A 12,922-nucleotide genomic window follows, 5' to 3' on the forward strand; every position below is an offset into this window, starting at 1 on the left:
AAAGCACTGTAACTGCTGTCAAGCAGCTTATCAATATTATCACGCAACAACCTGTAAATTTCCTACTGCAATGTACAGTAGTTAAAAAACAACAACACACATACACAATCAGAACCCCTAGTAACAATCTAGTGTCACTCAACCAAGACTGCAAACACACAAAAGTATCTTTAAAACGAGGCCAAAAGTAGAAGTTACAAATGAGGACATACTATCATTTCATTTCACACTTCAGCCTGAGATCAATACTGAAAGAAATAACACCAAATTGTTGAGCAAGATCATAAACATCAGGTTGGACGTATCTCTGTTAGGCTTGGAAAAGAAAAGAAAAAAAACAACAACAATGTTTGGCTCTCCAATCAACAGCATATGTGTGCCAGTCAAATATGATAATTGTACACATCCTACGCCTACACACATCTGGCCTTGGAACAGCCATGAAATGAGGTCAATTGTCTTGTAGAGCTTCCTTTTGAAAGCCGTTTTCCTACTGGCCATATGGAAAGGAACATTATGAGAGTTTACAGACTATCAATTCTGAGCCTAATTAAGGCTGAACAGTTTGTCCTATTTGTCCTAGCAGGAATCAGTTTTACCCATGTGTCGATTAATGAGTCATTGAAAAGTCCCAGAATGAATCATTAATTTTTCCTAAAACATGGTCGTTTTCCTAATTATGCATTTATAATCATGCTAATTTATGCATAGCATTTTTTGTGTATCAAATTTTAAGTTGTAAATCCCTTAAAAAAAGCTTCAAATGGGCTAATTTTTTGGCTGAAAACTCTTTGTAATATCATAAATGAATTTACGTATAAAATTGCCGTATCAAAATTATTTTGAAATGTATTTTGTTGTGTATAATTGCCAGGATACCAGGATAAAACATTCATCTGACACTTCCTGTAAAACTCATATATTGTACACACAAAAGCCATTGGAAACTACCATTTTGGTGACATTGGTCATGAAAATGTGATATATTTCAGGGGAAAAAAAGAAATGTTTTACAATTATTGCAAAATAGAATTTTACAATAATAGTAAAAACATTTTCAAGGGGGGGGGGGGGTTATTTACCTTTATCCCCCCCCCCACACCTTCATAATAGAACTAGGTATCGCAACAAGAAACCTACAATGTGTAGTGGTTTGTTTGTTTGTTTTTAACTGCCATGTGGAACAAACCAGAATGAATTTCCTGCTGCCAAAAAGAAATTTAACAGATGAATATGGAAGCATCTATGTCAAAGTCAATAAAATCATGCTGGCAAGTGCAAGTTTGAAAAGGAATTCAAGAAGAAAAACTCTTCAGCTCTTGTTCCTGTTCTCCTTGCCGACATCACCACGCACTCTTGACTTGCAGAAAATCTTGCCTGCAAGCATTGCTTCAGAGTTTGCACCTGATATGGCGTATTCCACATCAGGGACAATGATAACACAATGACCTTGTCCCTGTTGAACAGCTAACAGAATCAAGCTTGTCCTTAATATTCTGGCTGGCTGGACTGAAGTTTGAGCGCTGATGTCCTCTCTGGAGCATCTAGAGATCTTCCACACAGTCCTCTCTTCCTTCGCATCATGCGAACGTCCGCCTGTTCATTCCATTCCTACCACACTCCACCTGTGATCATGACAGGAACACTGGATACCTCGACTGGCAGAGGAGCTATAGAATGGTCCAGACTCGGGAGGTCTTTGGGGCCCTGCAGGTTGTCAGCCAAATTATAGCTAGCACTGCTGCTCAGTGGCAGAAATCGTTGCTTCTCGCCCGCTCACTTCCAGCAGTGCGATGACGTCTGAGAAAAGTCTCCTTCTCATGGTGTACACCATTGATGTACTCCTAGCTGACTTGGAAGAGGGATAACATATGCTGCTCTATCACTCGCTGAACTGTAATGGTGAAAAAGAAAATAACAAATACATTGTATGGGGGATTGTGATATAATCTCACTAACTAAATAATTTTCAACATTGCTGGAAGAGGCTTTTTTTTTTTTTCTGTGGGTAAAGTTAATCTTCAAGAATGTGGTGTCATGAAGTGCAGGGAATCAACTTGTCTCATGAGAGTGTACTCTGATCTGTACCTCTTTTCTCATTAGTCTATCTTAGTCCAGGTCTATCCTTAGCCCAGAGTACTGTAAAACGAGGAATGTTCGCGCGCATTTTAATTTCACCAATTTCGCGAGAGCCAAGATTCGCGAAATTAAAATGCACACGAAAGTTCTTGTCTACACTATTTGCATCGAATGTTAGAGGCAACTCGCAAATATTTCATGCTGCGAAAAAGGCCATCGGCTCCAATTCGCAAAAATTTCATGCTGTAAAAATACCGTGTTATACAGTATTCCCTAGCCCCTTTTCTCACTTGCATTCGCTGCCTTCTGAAGCTTTTAATCATTGCTGTTTACGCTTGCAAATTCTTATCCCTGTACACTATAATGATATTAATAATACTAATAAATGATGCATTGAATTTGCAGTACCCTGGTATATCATACACCACCCATATACAGCCCTAAAGATTGGTCAGTACAAATAAATGGATGGGTAAGATTAAACAAAGATACTAGACTACTTCAAGCTCCTTATTTCATTTTGAGTGCCACAAACACTATACCGGTAACAGCAGTTATACACCCAATGCAACACACAATGAAAACTGCTCAAGAAGTAGTCACATAAAAAAAAAAAAAAAAAAAGAAATGCACACATTTCAAACTTCACTTTATTTGAGTTGCAATAATGACCTTGTTTATGTCCCAACGCCATGGCCAGACTCAGCGGAGTGTGTCCAGACTCCATCTCGACCGTCATGTCTGCTCCTGAATCGAGAAGTAGCTGGACGACCGCTGGATGGTTGTGGTACACAGCATAGATGAGAGGAGTCCCTCCATTCTGCAATGGTGAAATATTCAAATGCAAAATCACTCTACAGTGTAAGGCTAAAATCACTAACGTTTAACACGAAACACTATACAAGTACTGAACACCAACTTCCAACATGCATCTCTAAACTACTTTACATTACAGTCACAGACACAAATCATATCACAAATTACGAACAAAATCTTACACTTTTGTTTTAACCAATACAATGTGCATGTACGTATATTGTACGGTAGACATTAACTTTAAAATTAATAAGATTAGATTAGGACAATTGCACATGAAACTGCCGGTTTTATTAACTGTGTGGATCATAAAGAGCGTCCACATTCAGACTGAACAGACGCATTTTTTTTTTTTTTTTTAACCAGAAGAGAGCAAGTAAAAACACGAATTTAAGCTATCAGAATGTGTCCACACAACCATCACACTTTCCCCCAACCAGAAGTGCACTAATTGCCCATTTCCACGTTGTACAACAAGAGGAAGTGTACTATCACAGTGATCCTTTACTGTCATTATCTCTGATAAATTCATGATTAACCACACCAGTACAACATCAGTATCTCACTTAGAAGATTCTTACAATTCTCAAAGCTTCTCTGCTAAGTGTTAGGTTATCTGTGCAGCAAGTAACAGCTACTTTTTTTTCTTTTTCTTTTTCTTTTTTTGCAGAAAAAAAGTCAAGTGGCCATTTATAATCAATCTTATTTCAATTTGTACAAAGTGCATACGTTCAGGTTTCTAACACTTGCTCTCAGCAGCTGGTTGTTCCTGAGACTGATATAATTATACAAATCCACACATCAAGTACTCACATAGTCGTAGACATCTACAGAGGCCTTCTTACTGAGCAGGACGTGCACCATTTCCAGGTTGCCGATGCTGCAGGCGAAGGCCAGAGCCGTCTCCCCGTCTGTGCTGGTCTTGCGCGGGTCCGCCCCGTTCTCCAAGAGGAACCTCACAGTGTCCGTCTGGTGGTGTTGACACGCCCACATGAGTGGGGTGTGTCCCTGTGAGTCCGCCTCATCGATGTCCATGCCTGCCTCCAGCTTGTCGGCTATCAGGGTCTGCTCGCCCTGGGCCGACAGCTGGTGAATGTTCTGCTCAACTGCATGAAACAAGAGGTGGGTGGTGAAAAGTCATATAGACAGCATTTCAACAATTTAGGACTGCAGTTGCTGTGGCCACAGCATCTACACATGCCATACTCTTGACGTACGATAATCTTTTTCTGCATGAAATGCTCTTGGTCTTCTTTTTACTCGTGTCCACATGTGTGTTCAAAATTACAATCTTGGTTTTGCACATTAACTCATATGCAGACAATGTATACCACTGAGACATCTATTCTGTTTTGGAAATTTGAGCAGTGGCATTTCTTTGGCCAATTGCATTCGCATCTATGTATGCACTAAATTTACGGTGATGTATTTTCTATTTTAAAGACTTGTTACACAGTGTTTGCTACCATTAACTATTGCACACCATACCAAATTACTACAGCTCCTACTACTTCTACTACTTACCACATTACTTCACTATAACTTCTAATTAATTTACGCTGCTGAGATAGCATACTCAACGTCATGCCAAATATCTCTGCCCATCATAACTGTTTGCATACATTAAATTCATGCCTAATATCTTGTGTTAAAATGCAATCAGATTTATACAGGTTCTGGGATATAAACCTATGCAACGCTATGAAGTACAGAGCACACAAAGCACGGCTTGGAACTCGCGGTGAGTGTATGTCAGGAAACAAAATGATACATGTACATGTAATGAGTATTAGCATTTCCCATCTCAAAATTTGAACATATTGTTGATAAAAGTTGACAATAATATCCACTCCCTTACATCACAGCCCTGGTGAATGATATTACATATACATGACACTACATCATCAATGATTTGGAACTGAACATAATTCAATTGATCAAAAAGGATTACATTAATGCATAGTATTGGTAGCACTGAAGTGTAACAGAGTACCTGGATCCACTTACCGAGAGTGAATGGTGGCGTAGTGGTCTGTGTATTGCCTCGCTTTGTGTTGGTAAATGTGGTAGATTGCTGCATGGTAAGATAAAGGGGGAAGGATACACAGAAGCCGTAAACTTACAGAGAATATCAGTGAGACTGTTATGTGAGCTTGTGTATACATGGAAGCCTGGTTCCGACGGATGGCGTACTGAAAAATATACCATCACAGCTGCTGGTAGCAATGCTCCAGCTTACCGGTGTCCTTGGTCCCCATTGAGGGGGCTCCCATTACGGCATCAAACTCCCTGACAAAGTATCAAATTTGACACAAACACACAGGAATAGTGCTGGTGGTACTTTGCAGTACATTACAGACAGTACTGCTAAGTAACCCTCACCTTCATGGATCAAAAAGAAATGACCTCGCTCAGGCAAACAAAGCTGTCAGAAATATTGTACCTTTTATTTGGGGCCCAAAATTAAATTGATGGTAGATATCTAACGTCACTAAGAGTACAGCTATATTTGAGGGCTTCATTACTGAAGAGCAAATAGAAGACCAATGTGATAAGTGCCAAGTTGATAAAACAATATCTTTAATAACTGTATCAAAATACACACTACAATGGCAGTTACACCCAGTCAGGAGGAGAAAAAAGTTTGTTGTCTCCTAGGTTGTTGCAAAAGCTCTAGATACCATACAAGTGTAAAGCTAGCACCGGTCTGACTGTTCCAGACCATTAAAAATTACTGTCAGGCCAGTAACTTTTGGGGAATTGCCAAATTTACTAGTCCGACATGACCAGTAAAAATAAATAAATAAATAAATAAATAACACTGTGTCAAGTCCAGTTGAAAGAAAAACGGTCTGGTAATTTTTTAATTAAATGCAACTGCTTGACAAATTGCCCTATATGATACTACATCTACATATTATAAGCACCGAATTAATCAGTATTAATCAACTCAACGTTAAAGTTTCATGAATTTGAAGGACCAACTGGTATACTTAAGGTTCGGACGAGTACAACAATTGAAAACCAGGTTATCTTCTGGTCTGACAAGGACAGGTCGGACCAGCAGAAAAAAAAAAAAAAATGACTACTGTGCAGCTCTGCATGCAGTATAGTTTGATTTGTCTGTGATAAACATCTGTACAAAATTACAGAACAAAATCCTTCAGGTAGAAAGCTCACAAGCAGACCCTCAAAAGTCAAGCTTTCTGTGTGTCAAGGCAGAGCAAGGGAGGGCGCTATCACCAAATGTTAAAGAGAGCTAGATTTTTTTTTTTAATGATACATCTTAACAATAAATTTGAATGGAATCCGTCAAGGGATGCATCCCATATATCACACACAAAATGACATGAATATAATGACCTTTGACTGTATAAAAAAAAAAGGCGGAAGTGTTGGGGGCAGAATCATCAAAAACACTAAGGGAGTCCAATTTAAGTTTCATCATTATGCATATATCCATGAGAGTTCTGGAAAACAAGGGACCCAGGGGTCTCATGCTCACTTGAGTATCTGAAGTTCACTTTCCATATATTTTTACAGACTGTTAACCAAGAAGAATAAACAGTAATGTAGCAAACCTGGGGAGCTTTAGGGGACCTCCAGGAGGGCATGGTGTCCATTTTAGAAAATTTGACAATGCATTTTCAAGAAGATTGAAATGTGAAAACTGGCCCCAGTGGCGGATCCAGGGGGGGGGGGGCGCACCCCTTGGTTTGTTTTTTGTTAAAGCAAAAGGAATAAAAAGAAAATGGGGGGGGGGGGGATTGGTTATTGGAGTTTCAGATTTGTTCATGGAGGATCCAGGAATGCCCCACCATGGTCGAGGGACCTCAAGTTGAAGCCCCAAGCTGAGTCCTAATTTTTACATCGTATCATCCACTTCTTGAAAATGCATGATCCAATTTTCACCATACGTGGTAGGACTTTCAGCTAGGATGATAAGACTTTGCACAAACAGGCACTATGCCCCACTTGGGGGCCCCCATTGGCCAAAAAACACCCAATTTGAGAATCTATTATTAAAAAAAAAAAAATCTTAATCATAAAACCAGAAATACTGTGAGTGCAAGTAAGTGCAAATGTATGTGCACATGAGTGAATAGCACTTTCTGTGTGGAGTTTTTTTCTTTCAGGCCCAGGGGTGGCCCAGCTGGGGTCTGGGGGCTTGGGGCTTCAACTTGAGGTCCCTCGACCATGGTGGGGCATTCCTGGATCCTCCATGAACAAATCTGAAACTACAATAACCAATGTATTTCAAAGCGTCTATCCCTTTTGGTTCAAGTGATTAAGATATTTTTCAAAAGGACACCATGTCCCTCCCCACTCCTTAATGGGGGGGGGGGGGGGGGCAGTTTGACCAACAGGGGGCCTCCTAGGGGGTGTAGTGCCAAACAAATTAAGATCCTATCACCTTGGGAATGCTACCTTCCATGTTACGTAAAAATGCAGTAATCGAGTTTTCATGAAGAAAACCCTGGATCTGTCATGAACAAACTTAAGACTGGGAAAAGTCACCAATGTACTACTCACTCATAGCACCAACTATTACAACCTCCAACACTTCTGGTCCTTAAGAAAATTTCGAAAGATTCCTAATGCCAGGGGGTGGGGGTAGGGTGCCCATTTGAACAAATAAAGTTCCTATCCCGCAGGGGATGCTACCTGCCAGGTTTGGCGAAAATCTGTCATGGGGTTTTCAAGAAGTTAAATATGCACAATGGACGTCAGACGATGAATAATCGCAATAGCTCACTTGAGCCTTTGGCTCAGGTTAAAGGCTCAAGTGAGCTAAAAATCCATACAGAAATGTTGAAGGTACAGTTGTAGGGCATACAAAAGAAATATTGATGGTGGCAACCTTTGACCCTGTAAAAGGCAAAACATTGGGAGCAGCACTACCAAAATTACAGAATTTTAAGATATGTTTATGAAAAATATCTGTACCACAATTTGAACAAAATCTATTGAGAACTGTTGCAAGTAGAGCGAACAAAAGCACACCCTAAAAAATCAATCTATGCCTGTATACAAACAGAACAAGGAAGGGCACCATCACCAAAAGATATGATTTTTCACAAAACACACCTCCATATGAATTTGATGAAAATCTATCAAGGGAAATGGCCAGTATCATGCACACAAATGTGGCACCGTGGCAGCATAAAAGCTGCGTAACATTAATAAAGCCCTTTTTACACTTTCACGGATCGCATCACAAATTTTCACGGATTGTCGATCCGGGATCATCCGTACAGTTTCCGGCATGACCGTGTTTACTCCATGAAGTCATCAGGCATTATCCTTGATCTTCCAGCATGTACATATGGAAAAAATCAAGCTTGCTTAATTTTTCATCCTGGAGATCACGGATGAAAATCAGTCCGCACTCTTCATTGTAGACACCGTCTACTCAGTGTTGCCTCTGTGTTCATTTCAGGACAATCCATATAGACACAGTGTTGTAGGGACGTCCGTACTAGCATTGGCTCTGTCTGGGATAAGAATTATATGTTTTGTCAATGCGAAGGAACATCTGACCATATACATTGGCATGTGACAGGCACAGTACTTTGAAGATAGCAACAGACGTGTCAAGATGTCCACAACCAGAATGGCCACCGAATCCATCTCCATCTCATCTGTGAGTGAACACGATGATGGAACGGATGAGGAGGAAGAACCCACAAAACAGATAACGACGGAACAGCCAGCTGCAAGTCACCCTTGTAACAGATGGAAAAAGACACTACCCCTGTTCCTTTCCGATGTGCAGGAGCAGGACATCATACAATGGTTCAGGTCAAATGAGATGTTGTATAACAGGCAGGTGAAGGAGTACAAACAGGTGGACGTGATAATAGATTGTAACAGGAGAAAGCTCCTGGCCTGGATTCCCCATGCACCTCAAAACAGCTAAAAGTGTGGCTCAATTCAATGCCTACACTACACACCTGGGTAAATTGACAAAAGAGAAAGTCTGGACAAGGAGTCAAAGACTACACAGATAGAGAGAAATGGATTCTTGAGAACTTTGGATACCTGACATATCATATCAAATGTATTGGCGCCGACAAAATGAAACAAAGCGGCCAGGTACTCAGTATCAAGACCTTCCTTCTATTATACATCAAATTTTTGATGCGTTACAACGAAGACAAGAGAGAGGTCATTTTTTTTTCCAGATATCAATTTTCATTTTCGAAAAGATTATGCTGCTTTGTGATATCAAAATTACCATTTTTTTTGACACTCTCAGAAATTTTGAGAATGATTTTCAAAAACTGTCCTTCCTACATGCTCTGTCCTCATAAAGAGCTTGACTGGTCAATCTACTTTGCATCACTTTTTTTGGTCTTTAGTCTAGATGTCAACTGAGAAAACAGAACGTATCTTCTTAAGAGCTAAAAAGATATAACTGAATGTGATTGAACAACAACGTATAATATACCAGCAGTTGCACTGCTTGCAGTCTACAACGTTAAGAATGCATTCTAAACATTGCGGAGTAAATGTTCAAATTTCCCTGTAGGACTATATGGACATAAAGATATTTGTTATCATATTACTGTGTCATGGTCTTCCATGGTCTTTCATTGCAATATTATGTCAAGTGCATGCAACAACATGCATTAAAAAAAAAAAAATCTGCACTGATCATTATTCCCAGGAAAGACTTACCCTCATTGGAGAATAACTAGATTTGCTGGAAGCTTTGCTCGAAGATGATGACCTACTTGGGCAGATTCTCTTCACCGTTGGGAGCAACCCTCGGCTCTCTGCGGCAGAAAATGACAACAAATTCTGGTAACTTTATGAATTACGATCTCACAGACATTGTAGTGACACATCCAAGTATGTTGTGTGTGTCTGTGTCTGCGTGTGTGTGTGTGTGTTTGAGTGTGTCATTACTGTTGTTGCTGTTGCTGTGTTTGTTGTTGTTGATGTTTATTACCTCCGCCAAGGGAGGAGGTTAAGTTTTCGTTACCATTAGTTTGTTTGTTCGTTCGTTTCTTCGTTCGTTTGTCTGTGTGCAAAAATAACTCAAAAATTTGTTTAATGGATTGGGATGAAACTTGCAGGAAAGGTTGAGAATGACACAAGTAACAAACGATTAACTTTTGGTAGTGATCCGAGAATTTGGGGGAATTTATGGAGGATTTTTGATATTTTGGCAGACCTAGGGTCAATGAACTTGGGTGTTCAGGTTGCGTGCATTTGAGGTTTGCATGCGCGCACTAAAGTGTGTGCTCTAGTTTCTGCTAGGGAGAGGCGCGCCGTGCAGCTGAGGGTTTATGACGTAACAAAGGCTTCTATATTGGGAAATTGGGCAATTTTTTTTCAGCATACATGTATGCCTTTGGGTGGAAATCACTGATCTCTATGGAAGAGCACAAAGAGATTTTAAAAATCTCTTTGGGAAGAGCAAAATCATTGGTGGAAAGTAGCTGCTTGGCGGGGATCTGCGCTCTCAGAGTGCTTTTCTAGTTGTTGTTGTCATTTTAAAGGGTTCGGAAAGTGGGATGTTGGTCTGGTGATACCTTTTGCTTTCACTTTCTGAAATCTTGGACATTCATTTGGCTGCACATTTATGCCATTTGGGGAACTCAGAAGTGAGTGAACTAGTAAGACAAGCAACTGATTTAAGGAGACATCAAAGGAAGAAACAGAATGTGGATTGATTGTATTTGTATCAACGAACATGAAAAAGGAGTATGCCTAGTAAAGGCTGGTGATGGGCAAACAGGAGGAAAAGTTGACAAAGAGACAAGACCTCCAACACTGATGGGGTTCAAAAATTGATAGCATACAACCCACACCTGCAGCTACACAAATGCTGTGTAGCAAATGCTTTCTACGAATACCAAGCTTAACTTGATCATAAACATTTTTTTCCCTCCTGAAGGAACACTGCTACAATATTCACTGGTGAAATCAGTCTTGGTCTGGGCAATTAAATTGTATTCTTAAGTCAAAAATTGCAACTACAAACCTGGAAACATCACAGCCTGGACCTCTAGATCCATGCTTGCTTGGTCTTGGTCAGAGAACGAGTTGAGCACACTGGAGTACTGGGACATGTTTAACCTGGACTCCTCTTGGTGGCTCTCGCTTAGATCTGCATCCCTCCTTGTCGCCATGACGAGTGATGATGGATTCCCCCTCTCGGATATCTGCTGGATGGGGGTAGTCGTGCCGGCATCTCTTGTCGTTACCATGACTACGTTGGCTGGGGTGACCGACTCTGATGCCAGCTGAATGGTAGCAGCATTGGCATCGGCTTGGATGTTCCCTTGCGTTGTGATGAAGACGCCCGCTTGCTGGATCAAGTCGCTGGACAGGTGGATTGGGTTGGTGGGACCTCCGTGGCCAACTGACGCGGGGTTGAAAGTCAGTGTGGTGCCAGTGACCACTGGGATTGCTGCATTCAATTTCTGGATGGGCGAGTGGCTGGTCACTCCTCCCAAGATGGGGCTCGAGTTGGCTTGGACGGGAATGTATGTTATCTGAGTGGCACTGTTCTGAAGTTGTGCTGTATCCATGGTGCAGTCTGCATGGGTATGTGAATATCAAAACTTTTGAAGAGCCATAAACTGTGGTATGATCCAAACTTCTCAAGGGAAAGTAAAACTTATTATACAGCCATCTTTAGCAGTATCAGAAAAGTGAAGACCATTTTGTGTCAACATATTTAGAATTTTCCATCTTTTCTACCCACTGTGACTTTACACATTTGGAGCTTATTTCAGAAAAAAATTAGCATGTTAAGGATTGTTTTATAGATAATTTGACATAGACTCTACACAAAAGCTACACGTATCAATGTAGCATAATCAATGATATCCATCGTGATCTAGTTTCTATCATCACTGTCATTTTGTACAAATTTAAATTACAAAATAAAATCTGACATGCACTTTTCTGCTTTAAAAGATCAATCCAAACAAGCTACTTTGAACACCGTCTGTATTTCATGAACCACACACGCAGCTATAGCTAGACAGCCCTAGCTCAATGACATATCATTAATATTCTTCAAAGAAGGTAGGGCATAAATGTAAGGCTGGGACTTCCTTGGCTTGGAATCATTTGTGACCTGTCTGAACACGGTGTCAAAACCAACAAAAAGTTACCAAGCAGCATTTTTGTTGTTGTTGTTGTTGTTGTTGTTGTTGTTGTTGTTGTTATTGTTGTTGTTTCACTTTGGTCTGACTTTAAGATTTTCAGCTTGAACAATTGACTTAATGTTCTCAAGTTTCAACCGTAGGCCCCTACTAATTGATTAATTAATTAAATTAACATGTTTAATTAACGTTAAACGTTTACTATAGTATAGGCCTATAACATGTTAATTTCAACTTGTAAGTTAAATTTCATATGTCAAATGGCAATGAAATGCTTCTCAAAATCATCATATCTAACGTTAGCTAGATTCTATAACAATCAATGCAAATGTACATCAGCTGATAGGGTCTTTAGACGGACTTTTTTTTTTAGTTTTAATATGGGTATTTATTGAACCACCAGCTTGCAGTATGAACTGATGAAGGCCCCTGCCCCTGCCTAGGCAGCGTGGGCCCTGGCCTGGATGCCACCCTACTACCTGGCAAAAAGTGCTATAGTGACAGCATCAGAGGTGTGCAGCAGAAATCGCTATGCTGATGATGACAATTGAATTAGCTGGACACCTGCACGCACCTTGCAAGTACAAGTCTACTTTGTTTTTCTATAGACTAACCATGATAACTGTGGGTTAGTACATGTAGGGGCAATTAATTGTAGGCCTACTAGTGCTACTTACCATCAGTTCGATTGGTTGCTGGTAACAGAGAGATCTCAGCCAACTTCTAGCCTGGGAGTTCAGTCAGTACCGTACCGACGTGACAGGATCAAGGAAAATGATCACGCGATTCATGTTTCTCATAACATGCAATCTCATAGTCATAGCATCATGCATGCTACTACTGTAAGTACCTCGAGAGAGAGAGAGAGCCCTCTCGCGGTAGCGACCCTCAAACCCGGTTGA

At 40.4% G+C, this 12,922-nt stretch overlaps 1 protein-coding gene across 1 annotated transcript; it reads right to left on the reverse strand.

Annotated features, from left to right (window-relative positions):
* Positions 1-1,659: 1,659 nt before the first annotated feature.
* On the reverse strand, positions 1,660-12,791 carry LOC139745540 (uncharacterized). Its single transcript, XM_071655931.1, has 7 exons — positions 12,698-12,791; positions 10,889-11,446; positions 9,577-9,674; positions 4,903-4,969; positions 3,709-4,001; positions 2,752-2,899; positions 1,660-1,894 (listed from the first exon to the last, which is right to left on the reverse strand). The coding sequence occupies exons 2-7, from the start codon at positions 11,436-11,438 to the stop codon at positions 1,845-1,847; spliced, it is 1,206 nt and encodes a 401-aa protein (XP_071512032.1). The 5' UTR covers positions 11,439-11,446; positions 12,698-12,791; the 3' UTR covers positions 1,660-1,844.
* Positions 12,792-12,922: the final 131 nt, after the last annotated feature.

This window comes from Diadema antillarum, unplaced genomic scaffold (genome assembly GCF_040938485.1).
Source record: "Diadema antillarum isolate AM-2024a unplaced genomic scaffold, OU_Dant_1.0 seq00001274_RagTag, whole genome shotgun sequence".
NCBI lineage: Eukaryota > Metazoa > Echinodermata > Echinoidea > Diadematoida > Diadematidae > Diadema > Diadema antillarum.

What these genes read in the sequence shown, in the direction of transcription:
- LOC139745540 (XM_071655931.1), bottom strand. Translation starts at nt 11,438, where the DNA reads ATGGATACAGCACAACTTCAGAACAGTGCCACTCAGATAACATACATT. An exon ending in CTAGTTATTCTCCAATGAGG is followed by an intron (nt 4,970 to 9,576) that starts GTAAGTCTTTCC and finishes CTTACCATGCAG; the next exon opens with CAATCTACCACATTTACCAA. An exon ending in GGCGTTGGGACATAAACAAG is followed by an intron (nt 1,895 to 2,751) that starts GTCATTATTGCA and finishes TCACCATTACAG; the next exon opens with TTCAGCGAGTGATAGAGCAG.